This window comes from Mytilus trossulus, chromosome 9, assembly GCF_036588685.1.
Source record: "Mytilus trossulus isolate FHL-02 chromosome 9, PNRI_Mtr1.1.1.hap1, whole genome shotgun sequence".
Lineage (NCBI taxonomy): Eukaryota > Metazoa > Mollusca > Bivalvia > Mytilida > Mytilidae > Mytilus > Mytilus trossulus.
Genome location: NC_086381.1, coordinates 18,792,085 through 18,812,207, shown reverse-complemented (window position 1 = coordinate 18,812,207; position 20,123 = coordinate 18,792,085). Strand labels below are relative to the sequence as shown.

Genomic DNA, 20,123 nt, shown 5'->3' with positions numbered 1-20,123 from the left:
TTCCATACTGTTACAATACAATGTCCATATAGGTTTTCATAATTGATACTCAAATTAAACACAAGGAATAATAATTCCGTTCCAGATATCAAAGTGGACAAAATAACAATATTGTTTACAGTATTTCCAGTATAAAGAAAATAGATATAACCTCATAAACCAAAGCACCACTACATGCACCAAATGTTAACACATTCATTTCAGGATTGTGTATAATTGAACAATAATCCTCTCAAACACAGTGATACACCAACAAAGAACAAGAACGATAACTAAATTGGAATTAATATCTAAATGTATTACATAAAAAATTCTAAACCATATGTATTCTCCTCAGCAATCAGAAGTAAATAATACAAGCACTGAAAGTACAACTTTTACACTGCATTACTGATTAAAGGAGGAACCTTTGGTTTAATTTTGTTCAGTCTATTAACAATAGTTGTTTTGAGGAGAAACCTTTGGTTTAATTTTGTTCAGTCTATTAACAACAGTTTGTCTCGGCACCCTAAATTCCCTTGATGCTTGTGTTGGATTCAATTTGCCAGTTAAAACACTGTCAACAGCCATATCCAGATATAAGGGATCATAATTCCTGCTACGTCTCGACTGATGGTCAAGTCTCAATGCATAATCTGAAACAGACAAATTTTCCTAATTATATTGTTATCCAACTGTTGAATTTTCAGTGGTATAATTTATTCCAGCCATTTTACACACAATGCTTACACAGTCCAATACAAATAAATATAGTAAGGGAACACATTTGTCAACATGCCATCAAGTATTTGAATTCAAATCTTTCTCTTCAAAGACACAAAACAGAAAACCAATAAAGTGAATACAATGCACTTTATATGCATTTATTTCTTAGGTCCAGGTCTTGCTAATGCCTTCACTTTGGCAAGTCTATATATAATTGTCTGTCGTGGAACCCCAAACACTCGAGCAGCTCGTGTTGGATTCATTCTCCCAGATGAAACAGACTCAACTGCTAGGTCTAAATCCTGAGGCTTATAGCGTACTCTTGGTTGGGTTTCAACTGCAAATCTTATGGCTTCCACTGAAACATACAGGGTATATTTGAAAGAAGTGAAAATGCAAGTATAACATATTCCAATATTCAAAACCAAGCTTTTTTAGTTCAAAACCGGAAAGCAGCACAGAAAAAACTTTTGAGAAAGAAAGAGCTTTTACAACCAAAGGCACAGAATTTAATCAGTACGATATAGACTATTTCAGTCAATAAAATATGTCCATTATTCTTTTATCTTCAATCTATTTAATCTATCAACTATAGTTTGTCGCGGAACACCAAATACTTGAGAAGCTCTCGTTGGATTCATAGTTCCATTCTGGACTGCAATAATGGCCATTTGCATTTGATTTTCACTATATGTCTTCCTTCTCTGAGTCAACATTGACCTCTTGCCCGGTGATATACCCATTTCTGAAACAGATATCAACCATTAACTTGAGTTTAAACCATTATTACCAAATAAAGGACAATTTTAGTTCATGTAGTACCAGAATTTTTTTATCTAAATTCTAATAACTGTATAAAAGGCTTGTCTAAATTCATGTTGGACCAGTTAAAAATCTTCCTATACTTTTTTTATCCCTTGTAGTTTAAAAGATATTACAAACAGCTCTTGTGAGAAAGTATTACTGTTCAACAAACTCCTTAGAGCAACTCAGACCATATTAACAGATGCCTTGCACATAGAACCATTCTAGACTTGCTATACTCAATATCAATGCAACAACTTGTAAATTTTGATTTATAAATTTATTCCATGATTACAACAAAAATTTCAAATAGTTCAATAAACCCATCTTTTTTAACTGTTGCATGTCCTTTATAAACCAAAGAATTCAAACTATCAAGTCAAAGGGATTCTTGTATTCGTCTCTTTATCCTAGCTAAATTATCAACTATAGTCATTCTAGGTACACCAAATGTTTTTGCAGCTCGGTGTGCATTCATGGTCCCACTCACAACTGCATGAAGAGCATTCTGATAGTCTGCATCACTATATGGATTATTTCTCTTAGTAGGACGAAGAGTTCTTACTACTGATAAAATCCTCATATCTGAAAGAATATGTTAACCATATTAAAATACTTAGTTGCACTACTATTTGTTATCATCTTTCCATATAGCATATCATTATATTTTTTTTTCTTAAGTTCTTTACACATCCAGACAATGATAAAGTTTTGTCAGAAGCAGGAAGAATAAACTTTTTCATTTTATACTTTTAAAAATGTGTGCCCAATACTAAAAATACAATTAATAGTTTAACTGGAAAGTAATAACTCCACCAATGAACTGATTAATAAACCTATATCATCTACAACTGTAACATGTAAAAAAAAATTGAACTCTAAATTCTTCATAATTAATTACCATAGAATCTATCAGGAAAAAATGTCAAGTCATGGAAAATGATTACCATAAAATCAATCAGGAAGAAGAATGTTAAGTAATACAAATAATTACCATAAAATCGATCAAGGAAAAAATGTCAAGCCAATCAACAGCCATTGCAAAAGAATAAATTCAATAATTCAATGTCATTCAGGAATTCTTTGCTGCTTATCAACAATGTCTTTTCTAATTTACCATAAGTGTAAAACCCATCAGAAGCTCTTACAAAATCAACTTGCATCAGAGCAAAACATTTTAACGCTTCATAAACTGAATTTCCAAATGACAGTAGTTTCTTTTCAACTGGGATTTAAGAAAAGAAAAAGATGAGTTATCTTTAATGTAGAATAAATAAATGTATACAAATACAAGGACAACATTTAATATGAAAAATCAGTCAATATGAAAGGAAGTCTTTTTTTTTAAGTGTGTCAGTGACACTAATTGCAATGATGCCATGAATCTATTCTAATATCTCGAAACAATGCTTATCATAGTCAACATTAGTGCTTATTAATTGCCAAGTATTGTTTCGTGAGTAAGCAATATGTTAAGACATTTTATAAGGCCTTGCTTTTCAATTGAATATTAAATATTTCATAATAAAACTATTCTTCATTTGTCAGAGAATTTCATTTCTTGTTCATCATCTTGTTCAAGTCTACTAACAACAATATAATCATATTGTTCTTTGTCATCAGATATTACGGTACAGTTTGTGTCAGTATTATAATCCTCAGGATTTTCAGGAATAATGTTATCCTGTTGTTCTTTATTGTCGGATAAAATAGTATAGTCTGGATCCGTTTTGTAGTCTTCAGGTTTTGTTATTTCTATACTGATTTTATTTTTCTTTCCACTATTTCTAGCCTTAGCAACCCTGTCATATATTGTTCTACTAGGGACCCCATAACAATGTGAGGCTTGTATAGCATTCATTTCTCCACTTATGACTGCGGTCACAGCCATTTCTAAATTAGCCTGATGGTAGCCTTTATAGTCCTTGCGCCTTCTTGATCCTCTCAAACCTCCACAACTATGGGGTTGTCCTTGGATTTTTTTAAGGACTGCCGCCACTTCCAATTCAGTCTTATAATTGTCTGAAACAAACAGCAGATTGTTCAAGAAAACCATTTAATGTTTCTATCTTATTTTGCTAAATTTCATACTAAATCTGCTTAAACTACAAATGAAATAGCTTTATTTTCTACATTAACTCATTACTTCCAAAAAAGAAAACTCCACTTCAAATACCCGCCAATGCCAACATGTAAATGTAAATTTACAAAACTCACAAGAACATCTTACTATTGCATAAGCAACTAGTATTTTATCAATAAATCAAAATTCTTAATTTCTAGAATTTCAACGAACACATGTCCTCTTTCAAAACTACAAACTTAGTAATAAACAGATACCCATCATGATTCCTCTGAAGTTACATAAGTATTAACAAGACACCATTTTCATGCACAACTACTTCCAATAAACAAACTAGATTAAACAATATATTTATTCAGAATGAATGAAAGTTGCAGGAAAGCAGAAAGCAGAATACACATGTGTTTTACAATTAAAATTACTTCTATCAGTTATCAATGTAATGTTCAATTTATCTCATTACTTTCCTCAAGTAAACTATAACTTCTTTAAACTACTTTAATATTTACGAACTTTTCATAAATTTACATTTCTATTCTCCAATGCTTGGAACTTTCTTTATGTCGCAATAAGAAGTGATTGTTGAATCGCACCATTTAAAAACCAGAACTTGAAATTATCCTATTCACAATATAATACATGCCACATCGAATATTTATTTTTTCAAATTCAGTTTTAGCATCTACTTTGTTCTATTTAATTTATCAATTCTACTGCCGATAGTTTGACGAGGGACCCCAAATGCCTTTGCTGCTTGGGTTTGATACATTCTTCCACTCATGACTGCCTCTAGAGCCATTTCTAAATTAGCTTCGTCATAGCCTTTATAGTCCATAGTTCTTCTTGGCCGTCTTGAACCACCATAATTATGGGGTTGTACTTGGATTTTATTAGGGGTTGCTGCCACATCAAATTCAGTCTTATAATTGTCTGAAACAAACAGCAGATTGTTCAAGAAAATAATTCAAATCTTCCTAGCTTTACTTCCTAAATTTCTAAATATATCTCTGTTAATTACATATGAAAACGCTTGTTATTCTATGCTTATTCATTATTTCCAGTAAATGAACTCTTCTTTAAATTACCCATCATTTCAACATGAACTTCATTACTTTTGTGTTTGCAACTAGTATCTTTCAATGGACTTGTTTATCAATATAAAGAAAATCTTAATATCTAGAAATTCAACATACACATGTCCACTCATTTCAAAACTACAAAATTCCAATCTATCAGATTCCCATTACCATTCGGCATTCCTCTGACCCTAGATAAATATTGAAAACATTAGACAACACCTTTTTGCGCATTATTTCTTCCAATAAACTAACTAGATCAGACTTTATATTTATTCAGAAAGTATGAAAGATACAGGTAAGCAGATAGCTGAATACACATGTGTTTTACAATTCAAATTACATCCGTCAATTAACAAGGAAATAATTGATTTATCTCATAATTTCTGAACACCACTAAATATTTATGCACTTTTCCCTACATTTACATTTCTGTTGTCAAATGCTTGGTCGCATTAAGAAGTGATTGTTTAATAAAATCATTTTAATACTCGTTCATGAAACAGAATTTGAAATAAGCATATTCACATAACGGTGTCAACTCATCTAATGATTTCTTTATTCAGCATCTACATCATTGATTTATTTAATTTATCAAGTCTACTGCCGATAGTTTGACGAGGAACCCCAAATGCCTTCGATGCTTGGGTTTGAGTCATTTTCCCTGAAAAAACAGCTTGAATGGCCCGTCTTAAACTTTCCTCGTCATATTCACGGTATCTTGGTGGAACTTTCCGTTTGCTTCGCTTGAACAACAGTGGTTCTGAAAGATACAGTTTGTGATGAGAAAATTTTATAATCTTGAACCTACTTAACACAGAGGTTGTATAAAATTGTCTTTTAAACAGATTTTCATTATCCATATTGAATTTTGTTCATTTTTTCTGTGGATTTATTCATCCTGTTTTCATTAACTGTCAGTTTATGATAATCAGGCATGGAATAAGTAATAGAACTACTTTTTTCTGACAAAAACATCTCCAACTTTTTCTAATCGATGCCAAATAGTTTGCCTAGGAACTCTGTATATCTTTGCAGCCATTGTTTGAGACATTGTTCCTGATACAACAGCAGTAACAGCATTTTCAAGGTCTTCATTACTATACTTTCTGTACTTCCTACGTGATCCCTTAGTTTGTTTCAACAGGTTATCATACTCTGAAAATATAGTTTTCAACATTTACATTGACAATGTTTTTTATCTTATTTTCATGGAGTCTTATTGCTAGTTTGAATTCAATTGTGGCTTTCGTTGACATCAAATATTAAGTATTGCAATCCAGCTATTATTTGGTGTCAATATTGCACAAAATGTATCCCAAACAGCTCTCACAACACATTGGTTTTACTGAGAAATTTAGCATGACCATCAATTTCATTTTCTGATTTGCTTCTTGATACATTTTACAAAGAAAACTCCACTGACCACTATACTGTTTATGTTTTAAATGAATGCTTAATTTGAACTCAATTTAAAAAAAGAACAGCCGACAACCAAACACTACCATCAAACAACAATGAACAATAGCAGAGTTTTCTTTATTTACAATTTCTTAAGTCAATTACAACAGATATTTTTGGTTCTGACATAGCTTAGAGCATATTCCATTTCAACATAACATGTCCACAAAATAAACTTCCAAACAAAAATCAATGTCTTCTGTACTTTAGATTGTCAATTTTTTTGTCAACTATTTTTTTATTTTCAATCCAGAACACCAGTATATGACCTCATCTTTTTAAGACGACTGAATATTGTCTGTTGTGGCACTCCATAAAATTTAGCAGCCCCAGTCTGAGACATTACACCAGTGATTACAGAGTCAAGAGCCTTCAGTAATGTCTCCTCACTGTATTTCTTCCTGTATTGCAATTTGTTTTTCTTGTCACTACTTTTTTGTAGAAAATCTGAAAAAACAGAATGCAATATTGGATGATCCAGCTAAATTTACCAGCATGCTACAAAACTCATATAAAGGGGCCAACCATGCAGCCTGTTTAAATAATTGTAATCTTAATAATTAGTCAGCTTTTTAATTCAGTCTATTCTTGTTGTAATAAGCAAGTGCTTTTTCTTCAGCAACTACAATTAACTACCTTTCAATTCTTATCAAATTTTCTCCCCCCCCCCCCCCCCCCCCCCCCCCAAAGATAATTTCTGATCTGATAAGAAATAGAGTCGAACTTCAATGTATCACTTTGCATCTCTTTAAAATAAAAGGTAAAAGCAAACACTGAACCATGTCACAAAGAATATAACATCAAATTAAACAGATTTCTCAGCTTTATACCAAAAATATACATGACAATGTAATCTAATTACATATCCACCCATGTTTCCTTCTATTTTTTGGTATTTCATATTCAAATGAAGTAAACACTGATGACTAAGATAGAGACGTTTTATTTAAAAATCAATAGATATATGCCATAAATCAGCTGTCTTCCCGCTTAACCACAAGCCCTACGGCCATGGCTTGCAGAATTGCTTGGGGGCTTGTAAAATTCTTCTCTAAGAAGCAAACTAAAATTTTTGTAAAATTGGACTTTCGGGCTTGTGGATTCAAAAGTCTATCGTGAAGACTGTAAATGTCTTTAACACAATGTCAAAATATCCATTCAACTCCACTAATGAAAAAGATTTTTTCATTGTTGCTATTTCATTATAAAATTCTGTAAAATTCATCCCATATATTCAGTCATTTTCTATTTTAGAACCACTTCTTTCTCTCATTTTTTGTAGTCTATAATGAATAGTTTTCCTTGGAACACCAAAGGTTTTGGCAGCATTAGTTTGTGTCATACGTCCCGTGACAACTGCTTCTACAGCTCTAAGCAGGGACATTTCATCATACTGTTTGTACATTCTAGCAGCCTCTGGGGTTCTCCCTGAATCTGGAATGTTACAAAATGCACTTGAAAATATTTGTCTGCAATTGTTTTAATCGAAAATATGTTAATTGTACTGATATGCGCATTTACTATCTTACAGAAATCAGAATATCATTGCCAATAAATAACATTTTTTTCACTGCCAGTCAAAAATTTCAATTTTCAGGAATATTTCAAAAGTGCAATCCTTTCAGATAATGAAAAGATCTGCATAGTTCCTATGGAAACTTTTCAGGACAAGTCAAAACAAAACACACTCCTTTTACAAAATAACTTCCAATTTATAAGTTATATGTGCTTCCCATTTACAACAATTCATGCTGAAAATGAACGGACGGTGGTTTTGTTTTCGCCACGCGATCATAAACTGTGCCCACAGGAACACCGTAATATTCGGCAGCTTGTCTGCCATTCATTTTCCCACTACGAAAAGCCTCCACTGCCTTTTCAAGATCAGAAGGAGTATACCACTTGTAGTCTTTCCCTTTTCTACCAGCATTTTTAGACAGCCTTGTTCTAAACATCGTCCCCCTATTCCCTGAAAGAACAGAAAATATTTCATAATTATCCCTCTCTACAGCTTTCGCTATGAAACAGTTATGCTGTTTATATACTGTATTCTTGTAATAGTTCTATGAAAATATTTTCAAGTATAGGCATAAGCTCGTCTTCTACACTTTTAATCGAATCAGCATATAAAAAACTACTTGTAATATTCATAAGGTCATTAACATATGCACACTACAATTCCTTTAACACAATGTCAATTTAACCTCCAGAAAGACTCATCTCCAATCAACAAAGTAAAATATACCAGAAAGGCAACAATTGATTTGCAATGTTCTATTTTGTTCACATTTTGTCAACAGTCTTTTCTAAGTTCTCTAATTTTGTCGTACAATGTGGTAGGAGGCACTCCAAATTCTAATGCAGCCTTTCTTGTATTCATTTTACCAGTTACTACAGCATTAAATGCCAAAGTCATTTTCGTTTTGTCATAATCCCTATACCTCTTCCTGGTTTTAGGGATATAAGTCCCCTGTCTGTTTCTATACAAATCTGAAAGAAGCCAAACAAGTAATCATTTATATCATTTTCAAGTGGGCCTAGAAACATGTTCTGATATAATTTCTAAACAACATAAATTTAGTCTTAGAAATATAAGTCCCCTGTCTGTTTCTATAATTTATAAATTAAATCATATTCTAATCGCTCCATAGATAAATAAGGCGTCTTTTACATAGTTTAACATATCTAACTTCATAAAATGGATGCATTCCCTTGCACTATTTGATATATATCAATACAAGGAGACCAGAGGTATGTATCAGTGAAATAACAACAAAACAACACAAAAACATCAAACATTCTAGTCAATATACAGCTTCAACAAATGACCATGGCCAAATATTAAAAATCATCAATGAAAACCATAGACAAGACCTCCCCAAAATCCAAATCTCGTTCAGAACACGCAAACAGAACTTAATTATGAATACAAGTTCCTAAATAGCCAAAGGCAATGTAGTTGCCAATAAGACATTGACAAGCTTCCTTTGAAAAATCTGCACATTGAATACAAATGTGACTCACAACAAAAATCCTTTATTTTCTAAAATTTAGACAATAATTACATCATTGATCCACATAAATTTATTATCGTTTTGATTCTTTTGCTCTTTCTCTAAACACTTTATCATATAATGTAGTTCTAGGCACACCAAAAGTTATAGCAGCCTCCTGGGCATTCATTTTACCACACATTACAGCTTTGAATGCCTTATTCATTTTAGTTTTTTCATAGGCCTTATATTTTCTCCTGGGTGCAGAAACATTATTTCCATATTGTTTTCCAAGTGTTCCTGAAAAAAGGTAAATAAAAGTCATTTCTTTTTTCAACTTGATTCTACTTCAATAGATGCATCTACAACTTTTTTTTTGTTAAACCTGGTTTATTCCAGGTTTTAGATTCCAATCCCTGATTATAATTGCCCCATCACTGTGACACTCCATAGATACTATGATTAACAGTTTTACTCGATGTTGAAGTCTTGTCAAATATTCGGTATTTTCAAACAACATTTCAGAATCTACACAATTCTCCCAAAAACAATTTCTCCAGACAAACTGTTCAGAGCAATTTGCCAAATTTCACTAAAAAGCATAAGAACATAATAACACCAAAGACATCAGCAACCAGAACAATTATATTCCACAATTTCTTTTTTAATCTTCATATGTATTGTCAAAAACAAATACAAGAAATGAATAATAAAAGCAATATCTCAAAGGATTTAACATTCCCTCTAACAATTATATTCCACAATTTCTTTTTTAATCTTCATATGTATTGTCAAAAACAAATACAAGAAATGAATAATAAAAGCAATATCTCAAAGGATTTAACATTCCCTCTATATAATTAAAAGGTCATGGTCAATGTTTAATCAAATCCAAGTCATTTTTTTAATAGATTCATTATTTCCTCACAAGTTAGTGCGATATTTTATCAGCCGATAGTTTTTAGTTACTCCTGCTTGATATTGTTTTGTATAAAACAGAACATCAAGAATCTAATGCCAATTTATAACTTACAGCTCGAGATACAACTCCAACAGATCTTAACAATAGTTCACTACCATATTAATCATGGCCATATTTTAGGAGTTGGAATAAAAAAGCACAGAAACTGAAAGGTTCCTCGATTGCATTAGACTTTATATTTTACCTTTTCATTTAAATAAAAATATTAAGTGACATGTGCAACTGTCCTTGGGATTGCAATTGACCAAAACATATTGATCAGCTGCCTACAAGCAGGTGGTTATAAATTGGAGTCAATAGACCTCTTTTCATCTTTTTGTAAATCCCTGTGTACTACAATCATTTCCAAGAAAAAGAAGAGGCACTTCACTGATTGACCACACCCACATTCCACATTTTGTTTAGTTAATATTTTTAAAAATATCCAAGATTTTTCTATAAAATATTCCTCTTCAATTATAAACTCTCCAAGGAAAGATGCAATTTAAACAGTTCGAATATTGTTTATATCCTTGCTTTACTTTCTAAAAGCATCTTCTGGTTATCTCAATCTCTAATTACAAACTAAATCTTCTTTTTTAAAGATTTTAATGCTTAAATTGTAGGTATAAAACAGATAGTCATTCATAAAAATTCAGTCAATGAATTCTAAAATACGGAAATATGCTTAAAATGAAAAGATTTCAAGGAAATCATTTTAAGGTAAATATATAATAAAAGATTTGTAAAAATATTGATTTAATTTACAAATTTGCAATAGTCTGGATAAATACTAATGATAAATTTCTTAAAATCAAATATTCAACTATAAATAACATTTAATTTTTTTTTTTAAATGAGGAAGAAGCATTCCATCACAACCACTTAAAAAAATTTCATGTATTATCACACTTAAAAATACATAAATCACAGGCAACGAAAGAATGGGGAGATTGTATAATCAAAACTTGCATATATTTTCAATTCATATAGAAATATTTACAGTAAAATTCAAATTTAAATTCAATGTATGTTGTGTATGTCTTTTCCTTTATAAGAGAAATTCATGAGCAGCAGTGTATATCAAATGTTTTCAGGTTCCTTTGCATTCTCTGGGTCCCCTGGTGAATTTTCAAGATCATTTATAATTACATATTCTTGTTCATTTTCAACTGGTTTAGGAGGAATAGATTTGTACAATTCACTGTTATTTTGTGTTATATTTAAAGACATTAAAAATCTTTCTCTAGCTTTCTGTACACGATAACTGATTGTACGACGAGGGACTCCATAAATCTGTGCAGCTTGGTAGGCATTCATGCTGCCGTCCTGAACTGCCTGAACGGCTAAAAGCAAATTATTTGGATTGTAGGCCTTTTGCTGTTTTCTTCTCCTTTTTTTCAAATCCGTGTAACTGCCCATGAACATTTCTGAAAGACATACAATACATATGAAGACAACATATCATGCAAATTTTCAATTAGGTTTCCATTATTCAAAGAAATCTAAATCATTGGTTTTTCCAGAAAATTGTGACTTCATAAATTTTGCAACAGTTTTTCTGTCTCCATTCCATATTTCAACATTTCCAAACAATACATCAAGTTCAATGTTAAACAACCTTGTTTAAAACTACTGTGTTTAATGTTTAAAATCAACCAGGAAGACACAACTACAACTTTTTTCAATATGAATCTAAATAATCCTGTACATAACACACAACCTTGCCTAAGCATTTAGCACTAAACCCAATAGCATACAACAGAAACATATCCCAGAATGATCAGCATTTTAATAACTGTATCTAAACTGTTTGATTCTTAACTTACGCCCAATAAATAAACTGAATGAAAAACAGAATTACTTTATTAAAACATTCAACAATATAATAAATAATGAACTGCCAAGAACATTAAACATCACTTCAAATTTACAAATAAATAGTTCAGAATCATTTAAATCAGTTTTGATTAACTTTAATTTGCAAAAACAGCCATCATAATCGTATAATTTTTAAAGAATTGCAAACGTTTAAAATAATAAGGTGAAGGTGTTTGCGCATAATCAAATAAAATAATTATAATTTATTGTCAACATTTTATATATCTATCTGCTAAGTAACTAACCTCTTTCCCCCTAAAAAAAAAAAATCCCAAACCCTAGTTTCCCTTTCCAATATTCGCCTATTGCTATTTTTGACTTTTTTATAATTCAAATTTTCTTATTAAATGAGATCAGATATTCTAAATGAAAATGCATCTTTGAACACAAGCATGGAATGTATACAAACAATACAACATCTATATTTTGCATGCACAATAATGAATCACTCTTCAATTTTAAATCAATTAGGTCTATGTAAAGTCGTATAAAGTTTTAACACAGGTTTGACATAATTTAAAGCTATAAGCACCATAATCAATTTTAATTATTATGTTCATCTTCATTTGGTGTTTTAATAAATTCATCATTTTCTTTCAAATTAGATTCAATTCTGAGCGTCTTATCAAATTCTTCTGATCTAGGGGCAGGTCTTATAAACATAGATTCACTGAAAGTTTGATCATGAATAAAGTCAGATTCAGTTCTCGAAGCCGGATCAAATTCCTTAGGTGGAGCCATTGGTCTTGTAAACATGGGATCATTAATGACAATGTCATGAATTTGTTTATTTAATTTGGCTTGTGTTTCCCGCTTTTCTCTTGCAATCCAATCATAAACTGTTGTACGGGGAACACCGTAATATTCACATGCACGAGAACGGCTCATGGTCTTGGCTTTGACAGCTTGAACTGCCATCAATAAACTGTTGAGATCATATGATCTTCTTCTTGGAATAATTTCTGGAGTTGCAAAATCAGCATTGGCAAATTCTGAAAGACATGTATAGCTTGGTTAACAAATGTTCTACAATACTTTAAATACACCAAAGCTTGATAGAGGCTTAACTATTCAAAGTCAACATAAATATGTGTTTTTCTTTTCCGGTCTTACATCAACAAGTTTATAAAAGTTTACTGGAATTCTACTGCAAATTTCGTCAGGTCTTTCTTCTTTGTTTCAACTAGTATTTATCAATTAATTCATTGGACAGTGCATTTGGACAAAATGTTTTTTAATCAAGTAAAACGCAACAATACAGTGGGATCCAAAGTCTAATCCAGATTTGAAAGGGATGACAAAAGATTATAACAAATCACACAAAATTTGAAATGGCAAACAAATTTGAACTGAGCAAATAAGAACTCATCGTATTTTCCCCCCACATATCTCATCAATTTTCTTTCACTAGTAGAATTTTTCAAAACACATAAAAAAAAAAATCCATCAAAGATTTCGCTTTTTAAATCGGTTTCTTCAGATTATAACATGCTCACAAAGTATTTTCATTACTTAGTATAGTGCACCATCATCAAGTCAACTGAAAACAGTATTATTTTCAACTTTTAGAATTATTTCTATTGTCTCCAATTTTTATTAATAAGCTGTCTAGAGACAGGTCCAGGTCCATCTGTAACAATCTCTATCCATTTATCATTTTTTCTAAACATCAATTTCATATTACATGTATAAGTGTAAAACAAACTTATTGTCAATTGAGATATTTGTCAAAATGCCTTCATCTATATATGCTTGTCTTTTAACTATTTTACTTTCACTTTCAGCCTCTATTTGAATTTTTTAACTTCAAAAAACTAAATGGAACAGGTAGACAGTCAACCAAAACACTGTTCTCTCACCAAGAATATGATACAAATACTTAAATTGCAATGTAACCCAATTTATGATTCATACCTCACTTTATTTTCATCATGTATTTGTTTTAATACAGTGCTCTCCCAGTAGTATTTGTACTTTTTCAACATTTCATGGTAATGCTTTTTAAGGTTCACATATTCTAATAATTTATGGACTATTTTGTATGGAACAACACTTTACATTAACCAATTTTATTACAATATAACCAACACAACATGAACTGCATTAACATAATGTTTATAGAATTAAGGAAACTATGTACCCTTAATCAAATAAATAAATAAGAACTTGCAAACTAATTTTCAAAGCTGCCTACATTTCAAATACATTGCACAACATTCAACTTCAACAAAATTAAAACAAATTCTTTCACAGGATTTAATCTTCACTTCACATGTCAAGTTGTCCATCACTGGCAATTACATTGAACTATCAAGATGCACCTAAAATCATTTTCATGTTATATAAACAAGACACTATAAAAATGAAGTCAACAAGAAGTAAGTTTTACTATCTGATCAATGGTTGGTTGCCTCATAAAACTATACATTCTTCAGTCATTCATTACAATCACAAATTTGAAAACTGGAAAATCAATTACAGATATACTTATAAAGTGTCTCTGTCAAAAGTTTTGGTCCAACTATAGTCTGATTGATTTTGACTTTGACTCAAAGAAGTTCTACTTCTGACAACACGATCATAGATTGTACTCCTTGGTATTCCAAACAAATCAGATGCTTTATAGGAACTCATTTTTTTATCCAATACAACCTGAACAGCTGCCATTAGGGTGGTCTGATCATAACCTCCTTTTCTTTTACCTATTCTTGATTTTACATCTGAAACATAGATGTTGCATATAGTATTACTTGGTTAACTGCCATTTCATGCTTTAACAGGAATTATTTTGCCCTTTTTCTTTTTATTATATTTAAAATATGTATAACAAAATATTTCCAAACAATTTATCCACCCCTTGATCCCCCCAAACAAAACTTTTAAATAAATCTAATAATAAAATTTGAGTACCACATCATAAAACTGTTAATTCCACAGATACTGTAATCCTAAAATCTTTAGACCAAACTCAAGTTATTTTTTATGAAAGATTTACGCCAGTGTAGTCAAGGTCCACTAGCATAAACGACATTGTTGAACAATTGGCTTTTACTATGACATTATAAGTATCATGACATCAGAAACATTTAGGCAAAGGCATTAATGTGAAGGACATCTATTTCAATTGACAATTTGATAAACAACTTCAGCAAAAATCATCATTAATGTTCATTAAAAAAAATTGAATTGTAGGCTAATTTCAATTTTTTTTTATTTAACTACAGTATCTATTTTCTCTGTCAATTTGTGGATAAAAAATGAATTCTTAGTAAGAACAACTACAAGGTTTAATGTGCATAAAAGCAATGTTCCTTAGATTCATACTTTGATTAGGAGCTTTTAAGTTTGGGTTTGATTTTGTTGTCACAAACATACCTATGTTTTAAACACAAAATCAACAACATCACAACTGGCTATAGTAGATAATCTACCAACAATTTGCAGAAATCACAATATAACTTTCTTAGTTTATTAGAGTTTGAACAATCAATTTTTTTATCACTCATATTAGTCTATAAAACACCAACCCCCCTTTTACCCCCTTTTTTCAATGAAAAGCAACTATCCACAAACTTATTTGCTATTTTCAAATTGGTCTGTGATCATAGGCTCCAAAAAAATTATAAACTATACTTTTGTTACTTCAATATTCAACACTGCACTTCAAAGTAATTTAACATTTCAAAGCTTATGTATGTCTGGGAAAATTTACAATAGAAATTCAATAACAACATGCTGGTGTTTCCTTATCGTTGATATGAATATTGCCATATATGAATTTTTAATCATCTTGTATCTTTTAAAGTGTTAAATAGTAATATACATCTTCAACCTAACTGATTGCATTCTAACTCGAAATTTTATAATGACTACTTTTTGGGTCCTACAATTGACCAGATTTTTATGTCAACCCTGCAAAACATCAACTCCATAATTATTTCTCACTCTTCATTTTTGTTCACTTGTCAATCTGAGCTATTATTTTGAATTATTATAATAAATCTCCAATCTTTTATCTTTTAGACACAAATCAGTTAATTTGAGACACTGGCTATTGAATTTCCAAGCTCTGAGCTCATTCAAGTGTGTCAGAAAACGATACTTATTACCATACCAATTTTAACTTTGAAAGGACCTCTGACTGGTCCAAATAATCGTTCCCGTCTAAATGCTACTTTAAAGGATCATAGCATATAACCAGCATCATCAAACTCTTCCAGTCGCCAGCACCACTGTTTTCTTTCAATCTTCTCTTTTTATCAAAATATCCGCATTGAACTTGTATTAATTGTCTAACAACAAACACAGCACTGTCTGTACCTTCGTATGTGTCTTCATACATCTCGCAATTGAATCTTTTCAAGTTTAATGATAGGGAATGGTTGAGTCCAGTAAATTCTAAATAAGCTGTTTTATTAAACTTTGGTGTTAGCAATCAATAATCAATAAACCAGAGTATTACTCTGTACTTTGAAAATTTAAGAATACAAGCTTTAAATTTGTTTTCCTTTCAGATGCTTTTGGGTATATTATTATATATATTTTATTTATTTTCTCATGAAATGGACGCTTGAAAAAAATATATGAAATTTTTCTCAAGGGAATGTAAATAGATAAAAAATAAAAAAAACAGGGAATAAATCTAGCTCAGCAGTTATTTTATTTTTAAAGAGCATCCATTAAACTATACCAAATAATAATTTATAATCTGAATCATACCAGATATATATTTGTCACTGGACATTGAGCAATTTATCTTGAGAAAAGATTGGTTTTTTTTTTACTTTTAAAGTTTCATTTAATAAATACTTTTTAAAAGAAAATAACTCCTGAGCCAAATAGCAAGTAATGTGCCTGCACTTAAATACAAATAAATCTTAAACAATTAAGCAATATACATTATTTATTAATACAAAACAAGCTTAAATGCACAATACATATATCTTCTAAACGATTGATAAAAAATGAAAAATAATTCATTGGTCTTTCATCGTCACCTTCCTCATCAGGAGTCGGTCTCAATGACAACTCTAGTCATTTCTAAATCTTCAGTTTTCAAAGTGTTATGTTTGGTATCAAAGTCAATCTACCCCCCTTCTCTCTTCAATTAATTTTCAAACTTAAGAATTTTCAATTTTTACAAGCAAAGCTTTAGGCACATATTCAATATAAATATATCGCTCACACAGCTTATTTGTTTCCTATGCCTTTTAACATTTAACATTTTGATATCTAGCAGGATGCTTTATTCTATTTTCATTTGCTGCTCATACCAATTCATGTGTCTCTATTATTTCTTAAATTATCTCCCTTTAATATATATTAATCATATGACAACAACATGGTGAAGAACTGTTCATATTTTTACATAAGATATAACTCTTGGGGCTACTGGTGTTGGTGAAACAAATAATTCATACATAATAATAAATCAATACTATTTTAAAACACAGCCACCTTAAATTTACCCATTAATTAAATTTTATACTATCGATTAACTAACTGCATAATTTATGTACATATAATTTGATTGTTTGTGTGAGAGCACTTATTTTTTATTTTGTGTTGATCGTCTTGTCGGACTTGTCTTGCTCTAGCACCTGAGTTCACAGTTCGATTGTTTTATTGGTATATTTTGTATTTTTACGTTGCTTGTGTGCGTGTACAGTTTTCTGAGATTTTGTAATACACTTCTACAACTAAGACCTAGTAACTAAACTATCATTCTAGTCAAAACAACTTTCATGTATTACTTTAATAATTTGTTTCCAAGCAGCAAGTGAAAATTATCCAAAAGATACTATGGCGAATATGCATTTTTTTCTTTTTTTTATACCAAATTTAATAATTTCAATTCTTTAACAAAATTTGTCTTACAAAGAAACTCAGAAAACTTTTCATACACTGTATTTTTAGGTCAAGAAAGAAGACATGAAAAAATCTTTGTTGACATTATTTTCAAAAAAAAAAAAGATCACTGGCAGCATTGCACATTATTAGTCATTCATTTCCAAGAAAGGTCAAATTGAGAAACATACTTTTCATGTCTTCTTGCTGTTTGTCACGTGTTATGCATTTTTTTGGTTTCCTTGGTCTAGCTTGCTCCATGCTTATCCAGCTGCCCATTGATAACATCCATCTCATTAACGTTTGTACCCAACATAATCATATGTAACTAATGTTTAGTAAATTCATAAACAAGACACCAACACCAGTATCCACAGGACCATACTACTACCAAAATGATTTTGTCAATTACTTGAATAAAGATTGCTTTCATGAATTTCTTACTGAATTGGGATCTGTCAATTGCAGTTGGCAAGGTGTCTGGTTATGGAATGCAGAAAAAAGGGTAAGACCTTACTAGTAGTTTAATGAATCTGATAATCTGTCCACTCAATCTTTAGCTCATTGACTTGAAAGACTTGAAACATGTGTGCCGTCTTGCTTAAACAAAAATTCATATGTGTCTTTTTTTTTTTTGTATATATTGATTTTTATTATCTCCTCATCTTTCCTTCTCTGTAAGCAAGCTTATGCTCTCAAGGTGAACAAATAGAAACTGCAAAACATTTGCCTCAATACATGTATTTTAAAGTGTATGGCTCATTGTGTATGTTCGAATATATCTTCCACATCTCTGTCTGTGACAACATAGAACCTTTAAAAAATTCATCTTTAGTTGAAATTGCTATGGATATTTCTATGTTTGTTTCTGAATACATTTTTCCACGTGTCATGAGGCAACAGCAATGAGAGCTAGTGTGATGGCTTAAGAAAATTGCAATGACAGACACCAATCTTTACGGACCATAAATATGAAACGTTCTTCACCCGTTGTTAAAGCATTATTGTTCATTTCAATCAAGACAGATTTACCATCTACACAAATATAAATGAATATCTTGTTGTAAGCAGAATCAAAAATTAATAGTTTGAAAAGTAAGAGCCAGGAAATTTTCTGAAGATACTCCTGGGTCAAATAAAAGTCAAATGACTATTTGCATTTTATAATAAATTCTAGGATAAAGAAAAAATGTTCTCTTAGCAACTTGTGATTTTCATTCAATGATTTGAAGAATGGAAACATCTTGTTGAAATGAACTGATCAAAATACCCAGTTATCACAATTACAAGCTCAATGATAAAATGATGGATGCAAATAAAACAAAAATACAAACCTGTAGACCTATTTCATTATACTTAAAATTCTTTAAACTTGCATTTCATTTTTTCTTACATTGAACTACATGTATGCATGAAAGAAGACTTGGGGTAGTTGTCAATGAGACAGAAACCCAACCATCAGAAAGATATTAAGAGAAAAACTAAGTAATAGATGTATCTTTTTCGTATAAGAATGAACCAGTGACTATATTCAGGAGTCAAATTACTAAAAGGGAAAAATCTGTTCAGTTATATTAAATAACCAATGAACTACAATTGCTTTACATTAAATACAAAAATAAAATTTTTTGTTAACAAAAGTAGTTGAAGTTGAACTTGATATCCAAATTAATTCTTTTTTACACATTTTAAAGAACATGAAGAAAGTAATTCTTGGAATGTATAATGAAAAAGTTCTGTATCTGTTATCTTGGTCCTTTGCTGTTCTTCTATCTTCTTGGGGGTAGTTTGGGGAGGGCATTAAAGCAAGTCAAGAACTTGTGTTTCAAAATATACATATATTCACTAGAATGTTAATATTGATTTTAATATTTTAATTGAAATGTGATAAAATCACATCTAATATCTAAACATACATTTGACAGTGAAATGATAAATTTCAACACATATTCTTGACCTGCTATTTATAAATACTTTAGTCATACATGCATGTCCATGAACCAGATACTGAATCAGAGAACCAAACAAATTTTTTTTTATTCCCAAAACTTTCAACACCCATATTTAGATAGTTACAAAAATCTCTTTATAAATATCTGTTTCCTAGTACATGTAAGTAAATTCCACATCACACTGTAGCTGGTATACACTCCATGCAGTTACTTTTTTTAAACAAGAAATGCTCCCAGCAAAAAGTAACACAATGAAAAATATCCCCCCCCCCCCCCTAATTTCTATAAAAGTTGATGATTCTTTTAAAAGTTGTATATTTCAAAAGTTACTGCATGTTTGTCAATTCCCATATTACTGTA

The 20,123-nt window shown here is 30.7% G+C and overlaps 1 protein-coding gene across 50 annotated transcripts in view; it reads right to left on the bottom strand.

The window, feature by feature from the left end:
* LOC134685251 (zinc finger and BTB domain-containing protein 17-like) overlaps positions 1–20,123 on the bottom strand; it is a 140,838-nt gene that overhangs the window by 110,531 nt on the left and 10,184 nt on the right. The window contains exon 5 of one of the 50 annotated variants that reach the window (XM_063544808.1): positions 32–635. The exons of 36 other annotated variants lie outside the window; for them this stretch is intronic. In XM_063544808.1, the coding sequence (XP_063400878.1) occupies positions 433–635 (203 nt within the window). In that variant the 3' untranslated portion in view covers positions 32–432. Of the gene's footprint in view, positions 1–31; positions 636–1,244; positions 1,451–1,848; positions 2,095–2,756; positions 3,532–4,251; positions 4,523–4,927; positions 5,432–5,537; positions 5,827–6,358; positions 6,577–7,334; positions 7,564–7,850; positions 8,099–8,407; positions 8,620–10,999; positions 11,514–12,445; positions 12,957–14,017; positions 14,685–20,123 lie in introns of those variants that run through there. 13 more of the 50 variants (XM_063544824.1, XM_063544801.1, XM_063544779.1 and 10 more) reach the window with 13 other exon arrangements.